We start from the raw sequence: 24,808 nt of genomic DNA, 5'->3' as shown, positions 1-24,808 counted from the left end.
CGCACCTCTTAAGTGCTTTCGTCAGCGTCGTACTTCCAGAGATCCGTGACTAAACACTCGTGTATGTTTGGGTCACAGCGTAGTGGTGGTTGTTGTGGTGGTACTACTAGTGGTGGTGGTTGTTGTGGTGGTGGTGGTTGCAGTGGTGGTTGTGTCTCGGGACGGTGCAAGGATGAGTTGTTGTGTTGTAAAAGAGTGGTTGGCGTGAAGGTTGTGGAAGACAGGCGGCCAACCATGCACATGAAACCAGTTTGTTCGCGAGTGTTGACATTGGTTGGAGACCTAGGAGGAGCCGGTGGTCGTGATCGCTGCAGGGGTCAGGGGTCAGGAGGGATCACGAGAGGTCACGCGAGGTCAGGGGTCACGCAGGGTCAGGGGTCACGCAGTGGGGTTATGATTGACTAACTCGACCCCCAAAGGAACGGTGTACCAGGCTACCTCAACCTGTCCTCTCGCTTAATACGTCGATTTATTTAACGGAATCGAGAAATCTGTAAACAAAAAAATGCGAGACACAATAGCACCGAGGATCAGGCCTCTACCAGTAAGGAAAACAGACCCTTGCTACTCACGTAATACAAGGGAAGTAATCTCTGATGTTCCGTAAAGAGAGACGTGATCACAAATACATCCCCCAAACACCTTATAAATCTTTCAACTTAAGCAACTAAATCATCCTAAAATGTCATCATTGTTTAATAATAAACAGACTTAGCACTAGGCAGATGGATCATCACAGTCCATCACTAGATCTGTCTTGAGATCTTTAAGAAAGAGTACTATAAACATCACCATTATTGCCCCGTCTTACACCTGCTGATGTTAAGACATATTGAGAAAAGGGGTATACCAGCATCTATATTACTTAACTGTAGCACATATGCTTGGCTCCATATACTCAAGACCTTCCGATTAGTAAACAGATCCACAAGGGCCGTGACGAGGATTCGAACCTGCGTCCGAGAGCATCCCAGACGCTGCCTTGAGCTATTGTTCCGATTGGTATATTGACCTTCGGAAACCCTCTGGCAGACATATTAACCTTTATTTAAATATAAAACTGTATTGACCGCTCCTGGGTCACAAACACTGATGTTTAAGTGAACTGGGCCACATCAGTCTGGCCTCGGGCCGGGCTTGGGGAGTAGAAGAACTCCCAGAACCCCATCAACCAGGTATCCCGCTCTATTTTGTGTCTTTTTAAACTTTTACAATACCACACACAGGATGGGTATGGGTCCACTGCTACCCACATAATGGGTATGGGGGCCCACTACCACTCATCAGAGATAACCAGGTGTTTCTTCACCTTGGGGGGTGGGGGGGGGGAATACGCAATCATCCTCCCCCCCCTCCCCTCCTTCGCAAACCTCCCAAACCACCACCTGTCTTTCTTATGAATCCTCCCCCCCCCCCCACCTCCTTCCCCTATTACCTCACAAGGGGAGGGGTGAGAGACAGAGCGTAACGAGGCTCAAGGCACAGGTGAAGGGAGCAAGGCCGTGTGAGGTGCTGAAGCGGTTGTGCTCACCTGTTGCTGACTTCGATGATTCGATGACAAGTGAGGGCTAACTCGCGCCTCAATGTACCAGGAAACCCCTTGAACTATATGTTTAACACATCTCTAACCCTGTCCACGGAGGACAGAAGAAAATGTATATATGCTGGTTAGCATTGTAAATGTCTGGCCACGTCTGTGGTAGAAAATAATAAAAAAAATAAATAAAAAAAAATGTACCAGGGGCAGCACCATTGGTGGAAATTTTTTTCTCAAATTACAGCATCTTTGTAGACCCGGTCCTGGTCGACGACCGGGCCGCGGGGACACTAAGCCCCGGAAGCACCTCAAGGTAAGGTAACCCGAGCATGATCTTAGCATCTAGACGAGCCAAAATCTGTACAAATCTTAGTCAATATTTACAATCTACATACCTTAAGCGTTTAGAAGGGTCGTAGTATAGGGATATTTAACGGTTTTAAATACACAATTAAATATTATGAATATAATAATGGTCACCAGGATGCGCATTGCGACCTTCAGTGGTCCTCGAGGGAGACCTTGTGGCCACATCCTCCTCTTAAAACTTATAAACACCTTGACTGTGCCATAAGGCGTCCCAGACCCCCTCTGGGCACTTGTGCTCCCTCTGGGGGCGTGAGTGACACGTCTCTCTCCTTGCTCGGTGGGCGGGTGTGGGTGTGCACTCACAGGATGAGTGACACTGCCGATTATATTCGCCGTAAGGTATTATATATTAAATGTTTAAATTGAAATTGAAATTGAAATTGAAACGCTGCCACAAAATCTGAGCCAAGTGTGTTTCCAGACTCGTATGGTCGATTTAGACAGATTTTGTCCCGTGTACTCACCTAATTGTGCTTGCGGGGGTTGAGCTTTGGCTCTTTGGTCCCGCCTCTCAACTGTCAATCAACTGGTGTACAGATTCCTGAGCCTACTGGGCTCTATCATATCTACATTTGAAACTGTGTATGGAGACTGCCTCCACCACATCACTTCCTAGTGCATTCCATTTATTAACTACTGACACTGAAAAAATTCTTTCTATTCCGTGTGTTTAACTTGTGCTCTGTTGTATAAGTTGATATCCTATTGGGTTTGTAACTGTGCACTGTGTTAGATAATGTTCCCAATGGAATTAATGACAAAATACTCCCATTATGCAGCAAAAAACTAGTTTCAAGACTCTAATTGGATAAAAACTAGAGCTGATCAACAATTTTAAACATTTCCGTTCTCAGTGACCAAGAATTAGTCGAAATTGACCTCATTTGTTTCGGAAGCATTTTGGCTGTAGACAGGTGTAATTGATTTCACTTGAGGTGTTGATCTGCTGGTGTAGGTATTTCCTGCTCATTTGGCATGCCCTAGACCGTCACCTTCCTGTGAGCTTTACCATAGGCATCCTCTCTCTCTCCTGGTCAAAGGATAGCAGACAGACTAATTGGTTCATCTTTGTTAATATGTTTAATCTTGCTGTGCAATGGGGAGGAGAGTAGTGGTGCCAGGTGTGGGGAGGGTAGTGGTGCCAGGTGTGTGGGGGAGGGTAGTGGTGCCAGGTGTGGGGGAGGGTAGTGGTGCCAGGTGTGTGGGGGAGGGTAGTGGTGCCAGGTGTGTGGGGGAGGGTAGTGGTGCCAGGTGTGTGGGGGGGTAGTGGTGCCAGGTGTGTGGGGGAGGGTAGTGGTGCCAGGTGTGTGGGAGGGTAGTGGTGCCAGGTGTGGAGGAGGGTAGTGGTGCCAGGTGTGTGGGGGGGGGAGTAATACCGGATGTGCGTCGTGACAGCCAGGGGGTCAAGGTCAGGCCTCTCCTGGGAAGGCACTTCAATGTTTACAACACTGGAGAGTGTGTGTGTGTGTGTGTGGGTGTGGTTGACCAGCACTTGATGCGAGAAGAGTTATTCCTACCACAATCAGCATTAACTACCAGATTACTGCTCCAAGTGCCACAGTGAACTCAGCCAGAGTCAGCAGCGAGGCGGCTGACAGTGCCCCCCTCGTTGCTGACTCAACCATCCACACGCACCTACCTTGTTGACCCAACCAGATCCCGACCAAACTGGTTGGGCTTCATATTGTACGTGATTAATGATCTCTCGACGGACCTGACTGGTTGATCATAACTGAACACTAGTGGCAAGGCACACCATCATCCTGTATATGGTGACGGGGAAATTAATCCGTAAGAATGAGGGTATCGTTGAAATTGATCACATTGAGAGACTTTTAGCTCTGGGGATTAGTCGCTGTTAATGTCTCCAGGACCGGGCTTTAGCTTTGTGTGGACGGTTAGGCCCTTCTATATATATTTACCACACACCTGCACCAAAAATTGAGTTTAAATAGGTAAGCAAATGACAGTTATCTAGCAAATTACAGGAGAGGTATGAGAGTTGCTCAAGAGGCTCTATACATGGACTTGGCAATTGTAAGCGTATCACGAAGCCTACTGCTGCTAGGAGGGGGGTGCTAGTGAAGTTGAGGGACCCCCCTTAAGCTGAAGCTTTGCCCGAGGGGTAGATATTGCAGACGAGGAGTCACAATAACGTGGCTGAAGTATGTTGACCAATCCATACACTAAAAAGTGAAGGGACGACGACGTTTCGGTCCGTCCTGGACCATTCTCAAGTTGATTGAACACAATCGACTTGAGAATGGTCCAGGACGGACAGAAACGTCGTCGTCCCTTCACTTTCTAGTGTGTGGATTGGTCAACAGGTAGATATTGGTGTACATTAAGTTTAGAACTCGGTGTTGTACTGAGGTAAGGTAGTTATGCAGAGAAAGTGTTACCACATTAACAATACTATAACGATATACCATATTATGTTATAGAAGTCCGCTAACGTAATTATTTTTTCTATTTTACAGGTTGGTAGAGTTGTGGTGGTGGTGGGGATATCGCTGGAGGGTCAGACACCAACAGGGACGGATATCGCTGGAGGGTGAGACACCAACAGGGACGGTAGGCGAGGGCTGGAAGCTGCCCCAGCTGACTTCATATAACATAAAGCAGGGAGGATATGGTTGTATTTACGGGCTATTCATGCCCGTGCCACCTCTTGGGGTGGCTTAATATTCATCAGTCAATCAATATGGTTGTGTTGGTAGTGAGGTAGCCACTGGGGGGTGGGGGTTCCTGGTGGCCAAGAGACAGGGAGAGGCACTACAGGGGCACTACACTACTTGGTCCGCTCCAAGCAACAGCCTGGTGGACCAACTCTCACACGTCAAGTCTGGTCCCGGGCCGGGCTTAGGGAGTAGAACAACTCCCAGAACCTCATCTAGGTACATATATGAAAGGTCTTACAGAGCAGGACAGTGGAGTGAACCAGGGTGTTGATTGTACCTGGTCTCAGCGAGGTACAGACCGACTCTGATACCTGCAGGTGAAATTGGGGGGGTCACTTGTTGCGGATCTTGGTATATGGTACCTAGTACTCTTGGCTCGTGATTATGGCGAAGCAGCCACGAGGTCACTGAAGATCCTGGTGCCGCCGGAGGCCAAGAGCTAAGTGCTGACAACAGCTGCTTAGTGCGCTGATTGGTAGGGCCGTGTTCTCTGTACAGGAGTGGAAGTAGCCTCGGTGTTCCAGTCAGTTATTGTAGTGACTCATTCATGGTGTTTCTTGTCGTACATCCTCCCCTACATCACCCCCTTCCCCCTACATCACCCCCATTCCCCTCCTCACCCCCCCATTCCCCTCCTCACCCACCTCACAGTGTGGACATTGTGGGGTAGTTACTGTAATTTGTGGTGAGGAAGGAAGAGACTAGTTTCTCTCTCATATTGTGCCAGTTACTGCTCCAATTATGCCCTGATTTTCCATCTTGGAGAATGTAGGGGCGTGGCCCCAGGGTGTGGGGGCGTGTGGGGGCGTGGCAGTGAGTGTGGGAGCGTGTGGGGGCGTGGCAGTGAGTGTGGGGGCGTGTGGGGGCGTGGCCCCAGGGTGTGGGGGCGTGTGGGGGCGTGGCCCCAGGGTGTGGGGGCGTGTGGGGGCGTGGCCCCAGGGTGTGGGGGCGTGTGGGGGCGTGGTAGTGAGTGTGGGAGCGTGTGGGGGCGTGGCAGTGAGTGTGGGCGTGGGCGTCCACTGGTGAGGGCCAACTTGGTGACACAGCACAGGTGGCAGTGGACGCGTAGAAGCTTGGTAGTGATGAATGATACCAGAACCGTGAAGTCATTCCAAACGATGTGGCGTAGGTGGGTGTGGTAGCCGTGCTTGTGGGGGGGGGGTCGAGCTGCAGCTATTGGCTTCCACCTCTCATCCTTGTCAACGGGTGTACAGCTTCAGGAACCTATTGGGCTCTATCAGATCTACATTTGAAACCGAGTCCTACACCACCACACATCGTAGTGTATTCCATATCTTCACTACCTGTTGAGAAAAAAACTTGTTTGCATTATCAGTTCCCCTGAGAATTTTGTAGGTAGTAATCAAGTCTTGTCGCACTCTTGTTTTCTAGGGACTTGTTTTAATTCCTCTTGCTTATCTTTGTAAGTCATCCCTCTTAGTTCTGGGACTAGTTGTACAGTTCCTTGTGAGGGTTGTACAGTTCTTTGTGAGGGTTGTACAGTTCCTTGTGGAGTCTGTTCAGTTTAAAAGTGTGGTAAAGTTGTTTATAATATGAGTAAGGTATGTAACAAGAAGTAATGTTGTAAGGAGAGAGTACGCCACACACACACACACACACACCTGGTCACCACTCCACACCTGGTACTGGCTCCACACCTGGTATTATGTTGACGTGCGAGCCTTAGCTCTTGTAGACAGCTCTTGATAGATCACCTCCCTCCCCCTCCCCAATCCTCTCAGGTGATGCCCAGGCTTGTACTTCGTTACCAACCTAAGAGACTCGTTAGCGAGAAATGTTGTCATATAAACATACAAAGTGTGTGAGCCTTGACCTTGTAACAAGACATGGGAGGACCAGACTTGGTCCACACACCAAGACGGAAAAGATAGATAAATGACCCAGCCATGAGCATCCATGGACCCCGAGGAAGGGGTTGTGTGGGCTGGGTCGTTGGGGGGGATAGTGGATCGTGTATGGTTTGGGTGGGTAGGCAGGGAACGAGGTGTGTGCGGGAGGGGATAGATTGATACAGCCTAGAGCCAGAGGCGATACAACACACTACATGCTCCTAAAGACAATCTCGGATGATAGCATCAGCAATGATTGACACGGACGACTGACGAGGGAGAGAGTCGTCGTCCTGTTGGTCAAATCAGATGCTGGTTATCTTGAGATGATTTCGGGGCTTTTATGGTGTCCCCGCGGCCCCCAGGAAGCAGCCCGTGACAGCTGACTAACACCTAGGTACCTATTTTACTGCTAGGTAACAGGGGCATGTGGTGTAAGAAACTCTGCCCATTGTTTCTCGCAGGCGCCAGGAATCGAACCCAGGATCACAAGTCCCGTGTGCTGTCCGCTCGGCCGACCGGCTCCCGCTTGGTATCGCTGGCCATTTCACGTTTGCGTTCCTTTATCCACGTAACTCCCATGTGACACTTTTAGGAGGCTATAGGGGGGATTTGGAGTGTAATATTGTAATTTCCATTTGGTTCTTTCTGGTCAGCGTTGCTGCAGCATGTAAGCCTCGTCTTACTGTCTGTAACACAGGGAATGTTTAGTGTCTCATACTGAGTGGGATAATAAAAGGTAAACATAGAGACAGACAGACCCAAGCAACCCACCAAATCCATCGAGACTGATGCATAGATAACATCAGTGCTACAGTAATCAGTTCAACCACTCGATAACAGCAGCAACAACATGAAATACAACATATCACGATAATACACATGTACTTAATGAAGATGAAATACATCCAGGCATAAATATACACACTGCATGCAGCAGTGTAATGGTATAACAGTTTATATTAGAGGTTAATGAATACGTGAAGGTGTGGTATACGGTCGGAACTGTCCCCCTCCCTCCCTTCCCCACCACACACCTGCCCTCCCCCCCCACCATACATCTACCCCCCCCCCCTCCCCTACCCACCATAACTCTCTCCCACCACCGTGACTGTTGCCCTTTTAACTTTCCCTTCCGTTCTCCCTCACTTTCTCTTCCACTTTCCCTTGACCGGTCCACTGCGGGTCTGGCGCGTGTCCCCTCTCACCCTCCTACCACTTGCCCTTTCTCTTCTTCCTCCTCTTCTGTGCCTTCTTTATTGTGTTCTCCTCTTTTCTATTCTTCTGTTTTTGTACTGAATCTTATTTATTGGGTGGATTTTGCTTTGTGTATATTGACGGGACGTGTGTGTAGACAAAATGGAGCTCTGTGATCAGTGTTGGTGTAGTTGAGCTCTGGCTCTTTGGCCCCGCCTCTCAACTGTCAATCAACTGGTGTACAGGTTTCTGAGCCTACTGGGCTCTATCATATCTACATTTGAAACTGTGTATGGAGTCAGCCTCCACCACATTACTGCCTAATACATTCCATATGTTAACTACTCTGACACTGAAAAGGTTCTTTCTGGCGTCCCTGTGGCTCATTTGGGTACTCAGTGTCCACCTCTGTCCCCTTGTGCGTGCCCCCCCCCCCGGGTTAAACAGTTTATCTTTATCTATCCTGTCAATTCCTCAGAGAATTTTGTAGGTAATGATCATGTCTCCCAGAGCTCTCCTGTCTTCCAGCGACGTGAGGTCGACATTTCACGCAGCCTTTCCTCGTAATTCATGCCTCTTAGTTCTGGGACTAGCCTAGTGGCATACCTCTGAACTCTTTCCAGCTTCGTCTTGTGGTTGACAAGGTACGGGCTCCATGCGGGGGCCGCATACTCCAGAATTGGTCTTACATATGTGGTATACAAGGTTTTAAATGATTCCTTACACAGGTTCCTGAAGGCAGTTCTGATGTTAGCCAGCCTCGCATACGCCGCCGATGTTATTCTTTTTATCTGGGCTTCAGGAAACAGGTTTGGCATGATATCAACTCTTAGATCTTTTTTCTCTGTCCGTTTTGTGAAGTACATCATCAGTGCTTCTTGCACTGTTCATCTTCAATAACTTTCTTAATGTATGCTTGGATGTACACATGAATCTAGTGTAGCGTATACATAGTGTAGCCTTGTAGAGAAGTGTGTGTGGTGATTACACATGGTTTAGTATAAGTGTGTAGTGAGTTTAGAGCAAGGGAAGTGTGCGGTGGAGGCGAATGTGTTATGAACACTCCCTAACCTATCCACCCAGGGTGTGGTAGGGTGTGTGTGTGTGTGTGTGGGGGGGGGGGGTAAATGACCTGTGTAAAGACTTAACGAATATTCCCTACATGGTAGATCACAGTAGCCGCTCCCCCCCTCCTCCTATCCCTCCATCCCCCCACCTCCTATCCCTCCTCCCCCCACCTCCTATCCCTCCACCCCTCCTCCTATCCCTCCACCCCCTCCTCCTATCCCTCCATCCCCCCACCTCCTATCCCTCCTCCCCCCACCTCCTATCCCTCCACCCCTCCTCCTATCCCTCCTCCCCCCACCACCTATGCCTCCACCCCTCCTCCTATCCCTCCACCCCCTCCTCCTATCCCTCCATCCCCCCACCTTCTATCCCTTCACCCCCTTCCCTGCCCTCCACCCCCCACTTTCCTTTCCATGTAGTACTTTGTGTGGTATTAAACCCTTCATAAGGTAATGGCTAACTACCAATACTATCCTTCAATTGGGTTGAACTGTTAGCACTCGATTAAAATTCCAGCCACACCCTCCTTGATCTTGTTGGCCCGTCTTGAGATAGCCAACAGCAATTATAGGCAAGTTGGGTAGTTAACCTGTCCAGTGGGGAAGGTGGGAGGGAGTGGGGGAGGGCGGGGGGGGGGTTGAGACTGACTTAATCACCCTGTAGGTGGTATGATTGCCTTGGTCGTAAGTTGAATAATGAGTGCATGAGTAAATGAATGGGTGAATGATTTTGCACTCTCTGTTCAGCTCTGTCTTTTGTGGTCTCCCGTCCCTAACCCGTCTCCCGTCTCCCGCCAACCCGTCTCCCGCCAACCCGTCTTCCGTCCCTAACCCGTCTCCCGCCAACCCGTCTCCCGCCAACCCGTCTCCCGCCAACCCGTCTCCCGCCAACCCGTCTCCCGCCAACCCGTCTCCCGCCAACCCGTCTCCCGCCAACCCGTCTCCCGCCAACCCGTCTCCCGTCCCTAACCCGTCTCCCGCCAACCCGTCTCCCGTCCCTAACCCGTCTCCCGTCCCTAACCCGTCTCCCGCCAACCCGTCTCCCGCCAACCCGTCTCCCGCCAACCCGTCTCCCGCCAACCCGTCTCCCGCCAACCCGTCTCCCGCCAACCCGTCTCACGAGAGGAATTGGCGGGAAATCCACAATTCTATTTTAGTAATTCACGTACGGTACATACTCCAGGAGGTCCAAACTGCCAGCGAGGAGTGTATATCTTGTTGAGGATAGCATAGCCCAACTGTTTCTACCTATATGACGCTGTTGTAGTTCCAATTAACATTATAATGATATTTTTTTTTAGTGGCTATCCTGCGCATTTCTCAATGGGCGGGAACGTCTTAGAAAACGGAGGTACTTCTCTCGCGACAAGCAGTGGGAGACTCAACAAGATTCTGGTGGTGGGACTTAGCCTTGTCGGGGACAAAGGGGACAGGAAGTCCGTGTATATATATACGTTTCAGTCTTGTATGGAGGTCGGTCCTTCCTTAGGACCCCAGGTCGAACTGCTGACCCTCCGCAAGATGCCACCACCATAACTAGCTAACTGCAGGGTTCCTGTTTATTGCTATGGTTAAGAGCGCCATTAGGTGCAAGGAAATGTTCCCAACCATTTCTGTCCCGCCCGAGAATCGAACCCTGGATTCCCGATTGTGAGGCGGGAGGGGGGGGGGCAGAGGAGGGAGAGAGTGGTCGGGTGAACTAAAGTAGTTTTTTTGGTTGTAGGTTTTTTTTGGTGTGCGCACGCGCATGTACTCGCCTAGTTGTGCTTGCGGGTGTTGAGCTTTGGCTCTTTGGTCCCGCCTCTCAACTGTCACTCAACTGATGTACAGGTTCCTGAACCTATTGGGCTCTGTCATATCTACATTTTAAGCTGTGTATGGAGAGTCCATACACAGAGTTCTGCCCGAAACGCTTTGCGTAATAGTGGCTTTAGGCATTGTATGTACTAGGTCTATCTATAAATCTATAAATTTTTGTAAAACCTCTTGTATGTATGTATCTTACCTGAATAAACATGTATTTATTTGAGAATACGTCCACATTACTTACTAATGCATTCCATTTAACTAGTCTGGCATTAAAAAAGTTCTCTAATGACTGTGTGGCTCATTTCCGTAAGAGTTTCAACCCCTGGTGCGCGTACCACCCCGTGCTAAATAGTTTCTTTATCTACCCCCTATCAATTTCTCCGAGAAATTTTATAGGTACCAATCTAAATAGTTTCTTTATCTACCCCCTATCAATTTCTCCGAGAAATTTTATAGGTACCAATCATGTCACCTCTAACTCTTCTGTATTCCAGTAACTTAAACGTGTCGGCTCGGGGATTAGTCTGGTTACATTGCTCTGAACTTTCTCTTATTTTATCTTGTGTTTGACTATATAAGGTTTCCAGGCTGGAGCCTAATACTCCAGGATTGATCAGAGATGTGGAGCACACAAGGTTCTGAATGATTCCTTACACAATCCAGATTCCAGTAACACAATCCTGTGTTACTTTTTGCCCAATTGTTCCTGTATACTGGAACTGGGAATCCTCTGGCACAGGTGCTAATAACCAAGCACCCTTGTAGTCGTACTGTTTTATATGATACATATAAAGCCAATTATGTAGCAATTAAGTCAAATATTGACTTAATTGTTACAGTTGACCTCTGTGCCCTGCGTTTATTGTAATGGTATTCAGCTGTTGGCTGGATTTGGGTCCAGACGTGCGGGACATGTAGACCAAACCACCGTGCCACAGTTAAACATATTCACGTGTTTTGTTTGTTGGGGGTTGGGTTGTGTGTGTGTTTTTGTTGGGGGGGGGTTAGGTTGCCTATTGTGGGGCTTGGGTCTGGGGGGATGGTTGTGGTTCGATGGTTTTGCGATGGATAATTTTGTGTTCTGTGGCCTGGAAACAAAGACATAAGGGAAGGAGAACAAATATATGTAGAGAGGAGGAGAGAGAGAGATGGAGAAAGAGAGCTTGGCAGATGCCAGCCAACAGGCGCAGCAACAGCCCTCTGGAAGCAGCATAAATTAGTAATGTAATCTGTGCATGATACGTCAAGTGACGCCGCGGATAACCACCACTGTTTACTATATTGAGTCAACTCCCGCTTGGGCGTAGCAGTGATGTTGCCACATTGTAGAATTCTCGATGTTGGTCACCGTGAGACTATGTTTTCGGATTACTTTGATATAATAGATGGATGCGTTTAATTTAATTACGATGGGGCTTCAAAGCTGAAGCGCATTGCCTCTAAAAGATATTTTCAAATATATCACGCAACTAAGAGTTCATTAATGCTCCCGGACGCAGGTTCGAATCCTCGTCACGGCCCTTGTGGATTTGTTCACTAAGAGTTCATTAAGTTCACAGCGTTCTTATAGCTCCTGGGTCTGCTAGTCTCCTGACCACATGTTCACTAGTGGCTGGATTATATTTATAATTGTCTGTTTTTGTACAAGATTAAGGGTTCTTTGTTATACCACGGAGTACACTACTTTGCCTCTTGGTAGCAAATTTAAGATTTTCCTTATAAATTGCGGCCTTTTTAAGACGCCTGTAAGTTCTTGTCTATCAAGAGTAAGGTCTGGCTCGGTGGCCTGGTTACCAGCATTGTTGCATCTCTTACCTTATAACTTAACCACACTGACGTTTAAATTCCTCGTAAAATCTGGCTTTCAAGTTTTGGATGGAGGTGGCTTTCACAACTTCTTTTCTTAAGGATAGTCAACGAGTACTTACTGATAGTTAAGTACTCGTTGACCGCTCGTACAGGGTACGAGTATTTTCTTATATTTTTTAATCATTTCAGCTTCCTTAAAGTTATTTCCCTTAGCTATGGTTGGGTTCCGAATGTACCGTAGTTTTCGGTTATCCGATAATCCGGTCTCGCCATTTGCCATTCCGTAATAAGACAACAGCAGTAAGTAAGATTGACTGGGCACCAATCCTTTTGTGTAGCCTCTGTTCACCCAGCAGTGAATGGGTACCTAGGTGGTTAAACGATTTGGCGGGTCGTATTCCAGGGAAAATTAGGATTAAGAACTTGCCCGATTTCTATGCGTGCTGGTGGGTTTACAGTAATGTAAGAATTCTTGTGTGTGTGTGTGTGTGTGTGTGTGTGTGTGTGTGTGTGTGTGTGTGTGTGTGTGTGTGTGTGTGTGTGTGTGTGTGTGTGTGTGTGTGTGTGTGTGTGTGTGTGTGTGTGTGTGTGTGTGTGTATATATATATATATATATATATATATATATATATATATATATATATATATATATATATATATATATATATATATATATATATATATATATATATATATATATATATATATATATATATATATATATATATATATATATATATATAATATATATTTTGGCTTCCTGTCCCGACACAAAAAATTATATTCGTTGTGTCTATGTCAATTATGTCAACGAATTAGACCAGGATGTATCGGTTAAGGTTGTATTTATGTAATTATTAAGATAATGTGGACTGTGCGATTTCTTACCGCTCGCAATATTTATATTTTAGTTTGTCAGTGTTTCGTTTTCTCTCTTGGCTTTTTCGTTCTCTCTCATTCGGAAATATTGAACGGAGACTTAAGTATTAGTTTTGTGCAAGTTGTTTCTTCTCTATGTTAGCAACGTAACTCATTGGTATCTTGTTTCTCCCTGATGCAGTACCCGGCTCATCTGGCTGCAGCAGCGCGGCGCCAGGCGAGTCAGGACCAGGACCAGCAAGGCCGGCCACCCGCTATGGACGCCCTTACGCCCCCTCCGCCGGGCTCTGAGGGCGCGCGTACCTACACCCTGACAGAGACCTCGGAGGACCTCCTCCACCAGTGCCCCGCCCACGACACTCACCCCACCCTCACGGTTCTTCTCAACCCTGCCAAGGTCAGTACTGGTGGGGCTGAAGAGGTGGACACAAGTGATAAAGGGAGGGAAGGAGGTATAGGTGTTAGCCATGGGAGCAAGGAAGGTCAGCTCGCAGCGGCTGTTCTGTGAATCGGCGGGCATCGCCTCTACCAGGCAAGGACACGGCGAGGTCTTCCGCTCCAAGGGGGAGGATATCTGTGCAGTCACTGGACCTGTGACTGGATATGACGCCATGGATTACTGGCGACGCTTCAAGGCCTCTCTGGTGCTGGTCTTCAACGCACTAATTAGTACCACCTACCACGCGCACTCACAACCCATAAGAGTAGCCATTTTGTACACTACTGTTATATAGCACAGTACTGTGTGTGTGTGTGTCCCTTGGGTGTGCCATAGACTAGCTGTGAGGCGCGAGGAGACCACATGGTGTATGTGTAAGGTTGTCTTGAATTCATAACATCGGGACATGTGAGGTTTTAGGGGGCTATTCATGCCCGTGCCACCTCTTGGGTTGCTTAATCTTTGTTGTTTGCTGTTGTTTTTAGATTCAGCTACCAAAAAAAGTCCCAAGTAGCACGGGCTATGGTGAGCCCGTAGTGGACTTACCTGGCACAGGAGCGGGCTATGGTGAGCCCGTAGTGGACTTACCTGGCAGCACAGGAGTGGGGCTGTGTTTAATCTTCATCGGTGAGGCTTTATGATGACCTAATGTGGTGTGTGCTCCCGCAGGAAGGGCTGCAGAAGGAAGGTGGCGTAGAGGAAGACCGCCTGTCCTCGGGCACCTACAGCGTCCCACCGGCCTCAGCGCCCACAACCCCGCAGCCCCGCACGCCCGCACCTTCGAACTCCTGCCCTGTCCACGACCCCGCCCACCTCCACATCCACTCCCAGCCAGCCTTACCGTCAGGAGGCGGCGGCGGTAGCAGCAGCGCCAGGTCCTGCACCGCCGACTCCCAGCTCCTCCACTGCGGTATCTGTACGCGCCGGTACTCCAATCCCAAGGTAAGGATACTGCCTCGTACGCTAATCGGAGATGATTTGATATTACAAACTTGCACTTAGGTTGACCAGACCACACACTAGAAGGTGAAGGGACGACGACGTTTCGGTCCGTCCTGGACCACAATCGACTTGAGAATGGTCCAGGACGGACCGAAACGTCGTCGTCCCTTCACCTTCTAGTGGGTGGTTTGGTCAACGTTCTTCAGCCACGTTATTGTGACTCATCGCTTGCACTTAGGTTCTTTGTAAGATCTCGTAAACCCGTAAGTGTGTGTGTGTTCAGGTGTTAAGTGTGCCTTGGTAAATTCCTTTGGTGAAGCGAGTGACAGTTTTAGACGACTATATGTAAATGTAGGTAAGACCTCACATGGCTTGAGGCTCTGTTGGCTGCCTCTACTTGTGTGGTGACTTGGGGTCACTGTCGCCATGTGTGGTGACTTTGGTCACTGTTTGTCGCCATGTGTGGTGACTTTGGTCACTGTCGCCATATGTGGTGACTTTGGTCACTGTTTGTCGCCATATGTGGTGACTTTGGTCACTGTTTGTCGCCATGTGTGGTGACTTTGGTCACTGTTTGTCGCCTTGTGTGGTGACTTTGGTCACTGTCGCCATGTGTGGTGACTTTGGTCACTGTTTGTCGCCATGTGTGGTGACTTGGGGTCACTGTCGCCATGTGTGGTGACTTTGGTCACTGTTTGTCGCCATATGTGGTGACTTTGGTCACTGTTTGTCGCCATATGTGGTGACTTTGGGTCACTGTTTGTCGCAATGTGTGGTGACTTTGGGTCACTGTTTTTCGCCATATGTGGTGACTTTGGTCACTGTCGCCATGTGTGGTGACTTGGGGTCACTGTCGCCATATGTGGTGACTGGTCACTGTTGGTTAGCCTAGTGTGGTGACTTTGGGTCACTGTTGGTTAGCCTAGTGTGGTGACTTTGGGTCACTGTTGGTTAGCCTAGTGTGTTGACTTTGGGTCACTGTTGGTTAGCCTAGTGTGGTGACTTTGGGTCACTGTTGGTTAGCCTAGTGTGGTGACTTGGGTCACTGTTTGTCGCCATATGTGGTGACTTTGGGTCACTGTTGGTTAGCCTAGTGTGGTGACTTGGGTCACTGTTTGTCGCCATATGTGGTGACTTTGGGTCACTGTTGGTTAGCCTAGTGTGGTGGTGGTTGCAGGTGGGTGAGCCCAGAGACTGTCGGCTGCTCGCAGTAAGCCACCAAACTCTCACCAGCACCACGTACACCATTATACCACAAAATAAGAATGACAGGAAACTTGGCTCAAGTTACAAATTGCGACTAATTTTGGCAGCTTATCTCTGAGAAAAAAATCTTAAGTGGACTTCCCAAGTAACATGAGCTGAGAATAAGGATGACATGCGCCTCCTCCTCCACCAGTGCCGTGGCACTAGGCACTGGTGGGTGTTGGTGACCTTCAGTGCAACCAGAGGCACTGTGTGTGTCAAGAGCTGCATGTTGCAATTAACAACAAGTTTGAAGGGTTTACTTTATAATAAGTAGTTTGCGTTGGGTGTGTGTGTGTGTGTGTGTGTGTGTGTGTGTGTGTGTGTGTGTGTGTGTGTGTGCGTGTGCGTGCGTGTGCGTGCGTGCGCGCGCGCGTAGGAGGCCAGCATGTGTGTGTGCGTGCGGGGGTGCGTGCGTGTGAGAGAGGCCGGTGTTCAAGCTAGCTCGGTCTCAAGAAGCCCTATACTACGTAGGGGCGGTGGCGGCGCCTCTATCCTAATATCACTGGTCGTGACGTCACGGCCTTCGTGAAGTCTAACACTTGCATGACATCACAACCCCGTGAAACACCGCGAGGCATGACATCAGTCCTTCAAGTGAGGTGATGGGACGTGGTGAGCACGGGAGCCTCCGCTTACACTCTACCACACCAACCTAATTTGAGAGATTAAGAGAGAGACCTCTTTTAAGAGCGCTTGGTATCATTGAAGACACACAAGCCGGGTATAGTAACGGCTCTTGTCACGGCTGGCTTGACGACTGCTCTGTCACGGCTGGCTTGACGACTGCTCTGTCACGGCTGGCTTGACGACTGCTCTGTCACGCCTGGCTTGACGACTGCTCTGTCACGCCTGGCTTGACGACTGCTCTGTCACGGCTGGCTTGACGACTGCTCTGTCACGCCTGGCTTGACGACAGGTTTGCTTGACTGGGTCGTCTGGCTTAATCTCCCAGAGTTGCCATGGCAACCTCTCCCCCTGTCATCCCCCACGTAAGGATAGTGAGGAAGCTCTCGTAATGAGGACTGTGTACAGCGGGGAAGCTGCGGGGGGTGAGATATTGATGGTGGGTGCTGAGGGAAGTAAGCGGGGTCCTGTGTGGAGTCGGATTGTGTTTTGTGGGGGCGGGATATATGGCCCGCATGTCAGACCAATCCTGGAGTATGCAGCTCCAGCCTGGAGTCCAGACCTAGTTAAACACAAGACAAAGTTAAAGAAGAGGCAGAGGTATGCCAGCACACTAGTTTCGGGGATAGGTATACCTCGTAACTAAGAGATATGACTTACGAGGAAAGATTACGGAAATTAACCTCTCGTCCCTGAAAGACAGAAGAGTTAAGGGAGACGTGATCACCACCTACACAATTCAGAAGAATTGACAGGGTGGACAAAGACAAACTATTTAGCATGGGTGGAACACGAACAAGGGGATAGAGGTGGAAATAGAATACCAAAATGAGCCACAGGGACGTTAGAAGCAATTTTTTTCAGTGTCAGAGTAGTTAACCGATGAAATGGATTAGGCAGTGATGTGGTGGAGGCTGACTCCATACACAGTTTCAAATGTAGATATGATAGAGGCGAACAGGCTCAGGAACCTGTACACCGGTTTATTGATAGTTTTTTGGCGGGACCAAAGAGTCGAAGCTCAACCCCTTCACAAGCACAACCCGGCGAGTGCACACATATATATGGTTTGTGTGTTGAGGTGGGGGAAGGGGTGTTGTGGGGGGCGAACTAGTAACCGAGTCTCACACAAGGGAGGGTAAGTGGGTGAGGGGGGAGGGATAATTTACGGCGTGTGTGAGCATTGAGCAGCAGCAGCAGTACACTGTCCCAGCGTTGGCTAGTCGTGTCTACCCTGCTGTGGGTGCTAGTGCTCCCTCACCCATCGCGTCTACCACACCTCTGGGCCCCGCCAACCCCTCCTGTAACTACCACAATACCAGGCCATGGCCGCCGCCAACTACGGTGCCACGGCCGGAGCTGACCAGAGTGCCATGACCGGCTTACAGCAGCACCACGAGGCGGCAGACACGTGTATTCCTTGTAGTGTGACGACTCGCGGTGCCGTTGAGCGCCCCCAGTGTGACTTCAACATCAGAGTGAGTCAGGGTGCCAAGGGACAGAGTCCCTACCTATGAGTACTACTATCTACTCCCCCGTAGACACACACATCAGTGGATACAGGGGAAGAGAACTCTCACAAGTCAAGCCTGGCTTGGGGAGTAGAAGAACTCCCAGAACCCCATCAAGCAGGTATCTTACTCTATATGCCCCGCTTGCTAGCCTTTTGACGTTGAAATTCTGTCAAATCTGGCCTTAAATTTGTAGATGGAGGTGGCTTCCGCAGCTTAATTCAGTGCAGTCCACTTGTGGGCGGCACGTACGGAGCACGACTGGCGTGCTGTGTGCACGTCATTGTGCTCTATACTTTACTGCGAAATCTAAATGTTTCCTGAAGTGTCGTCATGAGTGTTGATAAACTAAGTTCTTGGAAACATTGTGCTTGATGTACTGAGGTTTGCACCGAGACGGTGGTTGAGTTGGGCCGAGACGGTCATTATAGGAAGTGTTCCCCGAGACAGTTACCACACTGGAACTACCACACTGGAACTACCACACTGGAACTACCACACTGGAACTACCACAGTGGTGATGAACGCTTCCAGTGGGAAGTTTGGTCACACTGGAGGCCGCTGAATGAAAATCAACAATTATAATAATCTTTCTTTTCCATGTTATATCCTAAATCAATCATTTTTGTATTATTATTGTACCATGCCTCCCCCCCCCCGTCCTAACCCTCCCTAATGCCAAATGTGGCATCCAGGGACGCGGGCTGGATTGGTACATCGCCACCTTGTTGTGATTAAACTGTGCATATTTTCATCCAAGTGTTGGTGTATATAGGTGACTATACATTGTACACGTACACAATGTATAGTCACCAATATACACGATACAATAGGACTATATCGTGTACATTGTTCCTCACGCACCGGCTGATGGGCGGCGGACCTGTGAAGGTATAGTGATTGTGGTATGTGTAGGTGTAGTGATTGTGATTGTATTACAGGTGTTGCCGTGCCTGCACACCTTCTGCGAGAGGTGCCTCATCAGCTACACCCCTCCGGAGTCCCTCACCCTCACCTGCCCTGTCTGTCGTCAGCAGTCTATCCTTCCAGAGGACGGGGTAAGCGCTGGGGACGAGGGGAGAGGGAGGCTGCCGAAGGTAGGGCCGGAACTGGGGGAGGGAGTTACGGAAGGGAAGAACTGGGGGGGAAAGAGAGGGAGAAGTGCTGATGGGATAAACAATTCATAGAGCACTGATGATTTACACTACACAAACGTGGGTTTAATCTGTAAGGAGGGTAGAGTAACGAGCAATGCTTAGAGCCACAGATGAGGCGAGTAATCAGTTCTGTGAAGAGTGCTTGTTAAGTTGCACCCGCCTAACATCTTAAGTGCTGTAGGCTACCCAGGAAATGTTGAATACGACGAGCCTAATCATTAGACGAATTAGCAATTTTCATATTCATGTTAATGTGTAAATTATAACTCAGTATGGAAGCTTTGCTTATTAGTGTTAATTGTTACTCAGTGTGCAAGCTTTTGCTTAGTGTGAATTAAAAGGCGGAAGTCAGAGTTACGGGTACGGGTGTAGGGTACCTGGTATTGAGGTACTTCTTTATGTATGGTTGAGGGCTGGTGGTGTAGCGGGAGGTGGATGGGGCCAGGGGGTGGTGAGAGAGGGTGGAGGAGAGAGTAACTAACACCAGCTCCTGCAGGTGCCGGGACTCCAGAGCAACACGTGGGTTCGAGGAGTGATGGAAGCTATGGATGGTGCCGCCAACCACTCTCCCTGCACCCACTGCGAGACCCGTGACCCTGCCGCACGCTGCCACCAGTGCCACACCCTGCTGTGTGCCGCCTGTGCCAAGTCCCACACTCAGGTAAGTCCTTTTCTCAAGTCGGTTCCAAGTTAAGAATACACCTAAGTTAACATTAAGCGCAAATCATGAATTTAATTCCCGTGGGAGGTAAGTTCATATGACTCTCTGGCCCCTTGGAAGGCATTTGAAAGACAAGAATCTGGGATAACACGGAGGGAAGGAACGGTGCCTAACCACTTACACCATCGGGGATCGAACACGGATCTGCAAGAAGCGAGGCGTCGTTAGAACACGGGAACAATTACATGTTGAATGAGTCAGATGGACAAGAACCTCCCTAAACGCTACCATTCCTCCTAGGATTCTTAAGACCAGAGTCTTGACCATACTTATAGCTAGCAGTCAGCCTTAATTAAACATCGCTGTCTTAAGTAAGCTTACACAGCATATAATTCTAGCACGTTATGCTGTTATTACCACTTGGGTAAGTGAACTGTAATGTGTGAACATTATATATATCAATATTTATGAATACCATTTAATTAATTTAGGGTTGGAGGCTAACAAACTATTTTGCTGTAAGTGCAAATATAAGCAAAATGTTCTGTCTCTGTGTCTTTATCTGCCTGTCTCTGTCTTTATCTGCCTGTCTGTCTGTCTGTCTGTCTCTGTGTTTGTCTCTGTCTCTGTGTCTGTCTCCCCTCCCCTACTCTGCACCCCACTCGCCTTATGGTGGTGTGTAGACAGCTTGGCCACGGGAGGAAGGTAGTGATCAATAGTGTGCGTGAAAACCATCAATGGCACACTGGCCATGGTGGTTCACTGACCGCCCCTTGCACACGGCATGCTGCCGCTCCTCACGCTCAAGCCCTGAAGGTGTCACGGGGACGTCTATGTGTCGTAGGGGTGTCACAAGGGATGTCCTTGCGTCGCAGGGGTGTCGCGGGGACGTCCTTGTGTCGCAGGGGTGTCACGGGAACGTCCATGCGTCGCGGGAGTGTCACAGGGACGTCCTTGCGTCGCGGGAGTGTCACAGGGGATGTCCTTGTGTCGCAGGGGGTGTCACGGAGACGTCCTTACGTCGCAGGGATGTCACAAGGACGTCCTTGCGTCGCGGGGGTGTCACAGGGACGTCCTTGCGTCGCGGGGGTGTCACGGGGACGTCCTTGCGTCGCGGGGGTGTCACATGGACGTCCTCGCGTCGCAGAGGTGTCAAGTGTTGGGTCGCGGGCCGAGGCTACAGGGGGTTTACATTATAACCTGACACAGCTGGCGTCGTGGGTGACTGCTAGAGTCTCTCAGTGTTTCCTCGTCAAGGATCCTGTTTCTTATTTCCGCGAGGCCCTGCGATCTATATTTCCTTATCTCCTGCCGAAGTATCTTGGCCCAGGATTCATACGTGTCCACTTGCGAAGCCTGTACATTTTTTCTTAATCACGGTGGCTTGGTTTGCTTTAACAATTGACGAGCTACAGAACGTCGCAACCTAAGGGTGTTGCATGGACATTTTCGTAGTGCTTCGGATCTCATTAAACTGTTTAATAAATTCAGATGAGCCGCCATGATTGTGGAAAGATGTAGAGGTTTCGTAAGTGGTTGAGTAAATGCTTGAAGGATGCTGGCCCTGGTTAGCATGTCTCTCGTAACCAAGGCATTACTGTCCCAAGACGCTGGTCGACTAAGGCTTGCCCAAGACGCTGGTCGACTAAGGCTTGCCCAAGACGCTGGTCGACTCAGGCTTGCCCAAGACGCTGGTCGACTCAGGCTTGCCCAAGACGCTGGTCGACTCAGGCTTGCCCAAGACGCTGGTCGACTCAGGCTTGCCCAAGACGCTGGTCGACTCAGGCTTGCCCAAGACGCTGGTCGACTCAGGCTTGCCCAAGACGCTGGTCGACTCAGGCTTGCCCAAGACGCTGGTCGACTCAGGCTTGCCCAAGACGCTGGTCGACTCAGGCTTGCCCAAGACGCTGGTCGACTCAGGCTTGCCCAAGACAATCATGACATACGTGGGCTTCGTGTTGCAGCCTCTTATAACCCTGCTTAAGGTTCCTGCCGCAGCGTTAATCACTTGCGTAGTTGTGTTTTCGGGGGTTAAGATCAAGCTCCTGGGACATGGCATGTGTGCGCGCGCGCGCCAAGCCCCGTGGACTACAACAGATGCTGGTAACTATGGCATCTCTCCAGCATCCTCCCCCCCACCCCCATAATCTCCCTTCTCTCAGCTATTCATTTGTATTTTTCAATTACTCCCCTTCTCCTCCCCCTCTTTCCCTCCCCTCTTTACGTCTGTATTTACATATAATCGATCATATTCTGTTTCTCCCTCTTCTATATTTCTAGTTCTTCGTCTACACTGATATTTGGTTTTATTACCCCCCTCTTTAATTATTTGATCTTTTGTGTTCTCTGTTTATCAGAGTCTCTCTCGTTATACTTTTTCACTTATGCCTTTCTTCTAATTCCTCTTCCTCGTATTTAATTTGTCGTCTGTGTTTTGTCCCCGTCCCGGAATGGAGGAGATGGGAGGGAGCAGGCTGGCACAGACGGGGTGGGGGACGGGGTTGAGATCAATACGCCTGGTTAATACCTTATACGTTGTGGCTCTGTCCCATCATTGTTCCCTTTCCCCTCACCCCCCACGTGTTGCCACGCCCCTTCCTTTCTCTCCCTCGCGTCTCTGTTTTTCCTCGCCTTCTGTCACTCACCCTCTCCCATTCTGACACTCACCCCCCTTCCCACCCTCTCCCATTCTGACAGTCACCCCCCTTCCCTCTCCCATTCTGACGCCCCCCTATCCCATTCTGAGACACGCCCCCTCCCCCCATTTTTTAGAAGACATGGTGGGGGTGACAATAAGATGTGTGAGTTTGCCACAGTCAAGATGCTGCCATGTGCAGACTGCACCTCTCGCACCACCACTGCAGCCCTTCACTCACTCGCCAAACGAATGCCAAACAGCATATTTAAAAACAATTGGCGAAGTCCTCCCCTCCTATAAACATATATAGACACTATAACATAGATCATGTTGTATAGTTGTATGCCTCAGAAGAGTGGCATATAGAACAAAGTATAGCTCCATGATGGTGGGGTGTCCGTGGTGGTGAAGGAGATGAGTGCGCGCGCGTGTAGTGTAGAGGGGGATGATGCTGTGAGGGCCCAGTACTGTACTGATCACCGCCGCAGACACACATACCCACCGTGTCCGGACCTCGCCACCTGCCTTGCTCCGTCCCTCCGCCCGTAGTGTACCAGTTACCGGAAACTCTCCAGCACGATCATTATGAAATCGCTCGGTTACATCGAAAAAGGTGTTGCGGCAACATTTATAATGTAATGCATTGGGCCAGGATGGATATTTCAGTTGCGGACGCTATTCCATAATGCGGTCTTGTGTCTGCCTCAGTTTTCAACTGGTATGATTCAGCATTATTTGACAAACGATAATTAAATACAAAATAGTGTGAAGAATATTACTGGAACAAAAGTAGTTGTGTTCAAGACAAATTATTAGACTAGTTCCTACAGGAAGTCCTGGACTAACCAGGCTGTAGTGGATACGTGAGCGAGCGGGCCGCTTCAAGCAGCCTAGATCAAGCCAAGCCTTGCCCCCAGGTCGGGCTTGGGGGATTAGAACAACTCTCAGAACCTCCTCTAGGTATACTCCAGGTAAAGGAGGAGAAATATAAAATTGGAGAGTGCATGGAAAGTGTTGCAGACGTGTCGAGGACGGGAAGAGGCACTTCAAGATGAGTCCTGGAGCGGTGCTTGCTAGTAGGAGAGCTTCGCAGCCTCGTCCTCCAGTGCCATGCTCCCTGGAGCCACGCTCACCAGTGCCATGCTCCCCGGTATGCTTCATAGTGCCATGCTCCTTGTTGAGACATATAATCCAGCCACACAATAACACACATAGAGACATTGGGGGGGGGGTCGCTTAGTTATGAGTGCCAGCCGAGCAATAAAGAAAGAAAACTGGATTCGCGAGTGTTTCATCAATATTCACACAGATGGACGTGTGGTAATGGTATGATAGACAGAATACTTAGAATGCTACAAGCATTTTGCCCCATGAATGCAACACACACGTTGTGTTTACTATATTAACCTGCCATGTTAAATGTGATTCTTGTACTGTGATTTGTGGATTTGTACTCGCTGGATTTGTGCGCCCTCTGAGGAACTTGAAGTAGAGGAGGGTAGAAATAGCCTAAGCTACTGTATTCTTTAACCCACTGTAACCTTTGATGTATTTTATCGTCACAATAAACATACTTGAACTTGATTCATACACTGAACTTTGTTGCATTATTTTCTAGCGTTCTTACTGTATATTTGAAGTGTTTTCCCTAGATGTTCGTCACACACTTTTTATTTAATGGTCCAATTGGTGTTGATTAACTGGCATGGTGTGTTGTCAGGATTCCGGGAGCGAGAACCACAGTGTGGTGAGCCTGTCAGACGGGGACGGAGGCGCGCCAGACACCAATGGCTACCATGATGACCAAACCACTCTCTACTGCCCGTCTCATCAAGGTAAGAGGCTCCTGTATGTGGGCTACTTCGTTACCTAGCAGTAAATAGGTGCGCAGGAGTTAGACGAACTGTTGTGGGTAATATACAGGTGTGAAGGTCACGATAATTTCTAGATGGATCCCGATAAAGCTAAGTTAGATTTTTCGAGCCTTAGGAGCGTTCTAGCAGTGTGCCAGATCTTGACACCTGATGATTGATTGATGAAGATTAAGCCACCCAAAAGGTGGCACGGGCATGAATAGCCCGTAAGTGGTGGCCCTTTTGAGCCATTACCAGTATCAAGAGATGATACTGGAGATCTGTGGAGGTGTGACGGCACCCTGCGTGACGGGAGGGAGATGTCTCCCGTGCTTTACACCTGGTAGTGGTAAAGGAAATATAGTAGTTTATCTTACACGGCGAGAAAGAAAATGGTCACTGTTGGACACGAGAGAAAACGCGTCTTCCCGCCATCATGCCTCGTGTTGACGTAGGATCAGCTGTTCTGGGAAAGTCGGGGTGTGTTCGCCATGGCTGCCGTCCACCCCAGGCTTAGCCACCTCGTCCAGCCCACCT

The 24,808-nt window shown here is 49.2% G+C and overlaps 1 protein-coding gene across 6 annotated transcripts in view; it reads left to right on the top strand.

Annotated features, from left to right (window-relative positions):
• The window catches only part of LOC123755429 (tripartite motif-containing protein 3), a 239,559-nt gene that overhangs the window by 201,199 nt on the left and 13,552 nt on the right, over positions 1-24,808 (top strand). For 4 of the 6 annotated variants that reach the window (XM_045738087.2, XM_045738088.2, XM_045738086.2 and 1 more), the window contains exons 2-6: positions 13,380-13,595; positions 14,307-14,579; positions 18,904-19,020; positions 19,616-19,780; positions 24,139-24,253. In XM_045738087.2, the coding sequence (XP_045594043.2) occupies positions 13,455-13,595; positions 14,307-14,579; positions 18,904-19,020; positions 19,616-19,780; positions 24,139-24,253 (811 nt within the window). In that variant the 5' untranslated portion in view covers positions 13,380-13,454. Of the gene's footprint in view, positions 1-2,197; positions 2,246-13,379; positions 13,596-14,306; positions 14,580-17,675; positions 17,930-18,903; positions 19,021-19,615; positions 19,781-24,138; positions 24,254-24,808 lie in introns of those variants that run through there. The other 2 variants (XM_069327764.1, XM_045738089.2) reach the window with 2 other exon arrangements.

Source organism: Procambarus clarkii, chromosome 20, assembly GCF_040958095.1.
Source record: "Procambarus clarkii isolate CNS0578487 chromosome 20, FALCON_Pclarkii_2.0, whole genome shotgun sequence".
NCBI lineage: Eukaryota > Metazoa > Arthropoda > Malacostraca > Decapoda > Cambaridae > Procambarus > Procambarus clarkii.
Note: the sequence above shows the minus strand (reverse complement) of the source record. Positions and strands in the feature narration are given on the sequence as shown.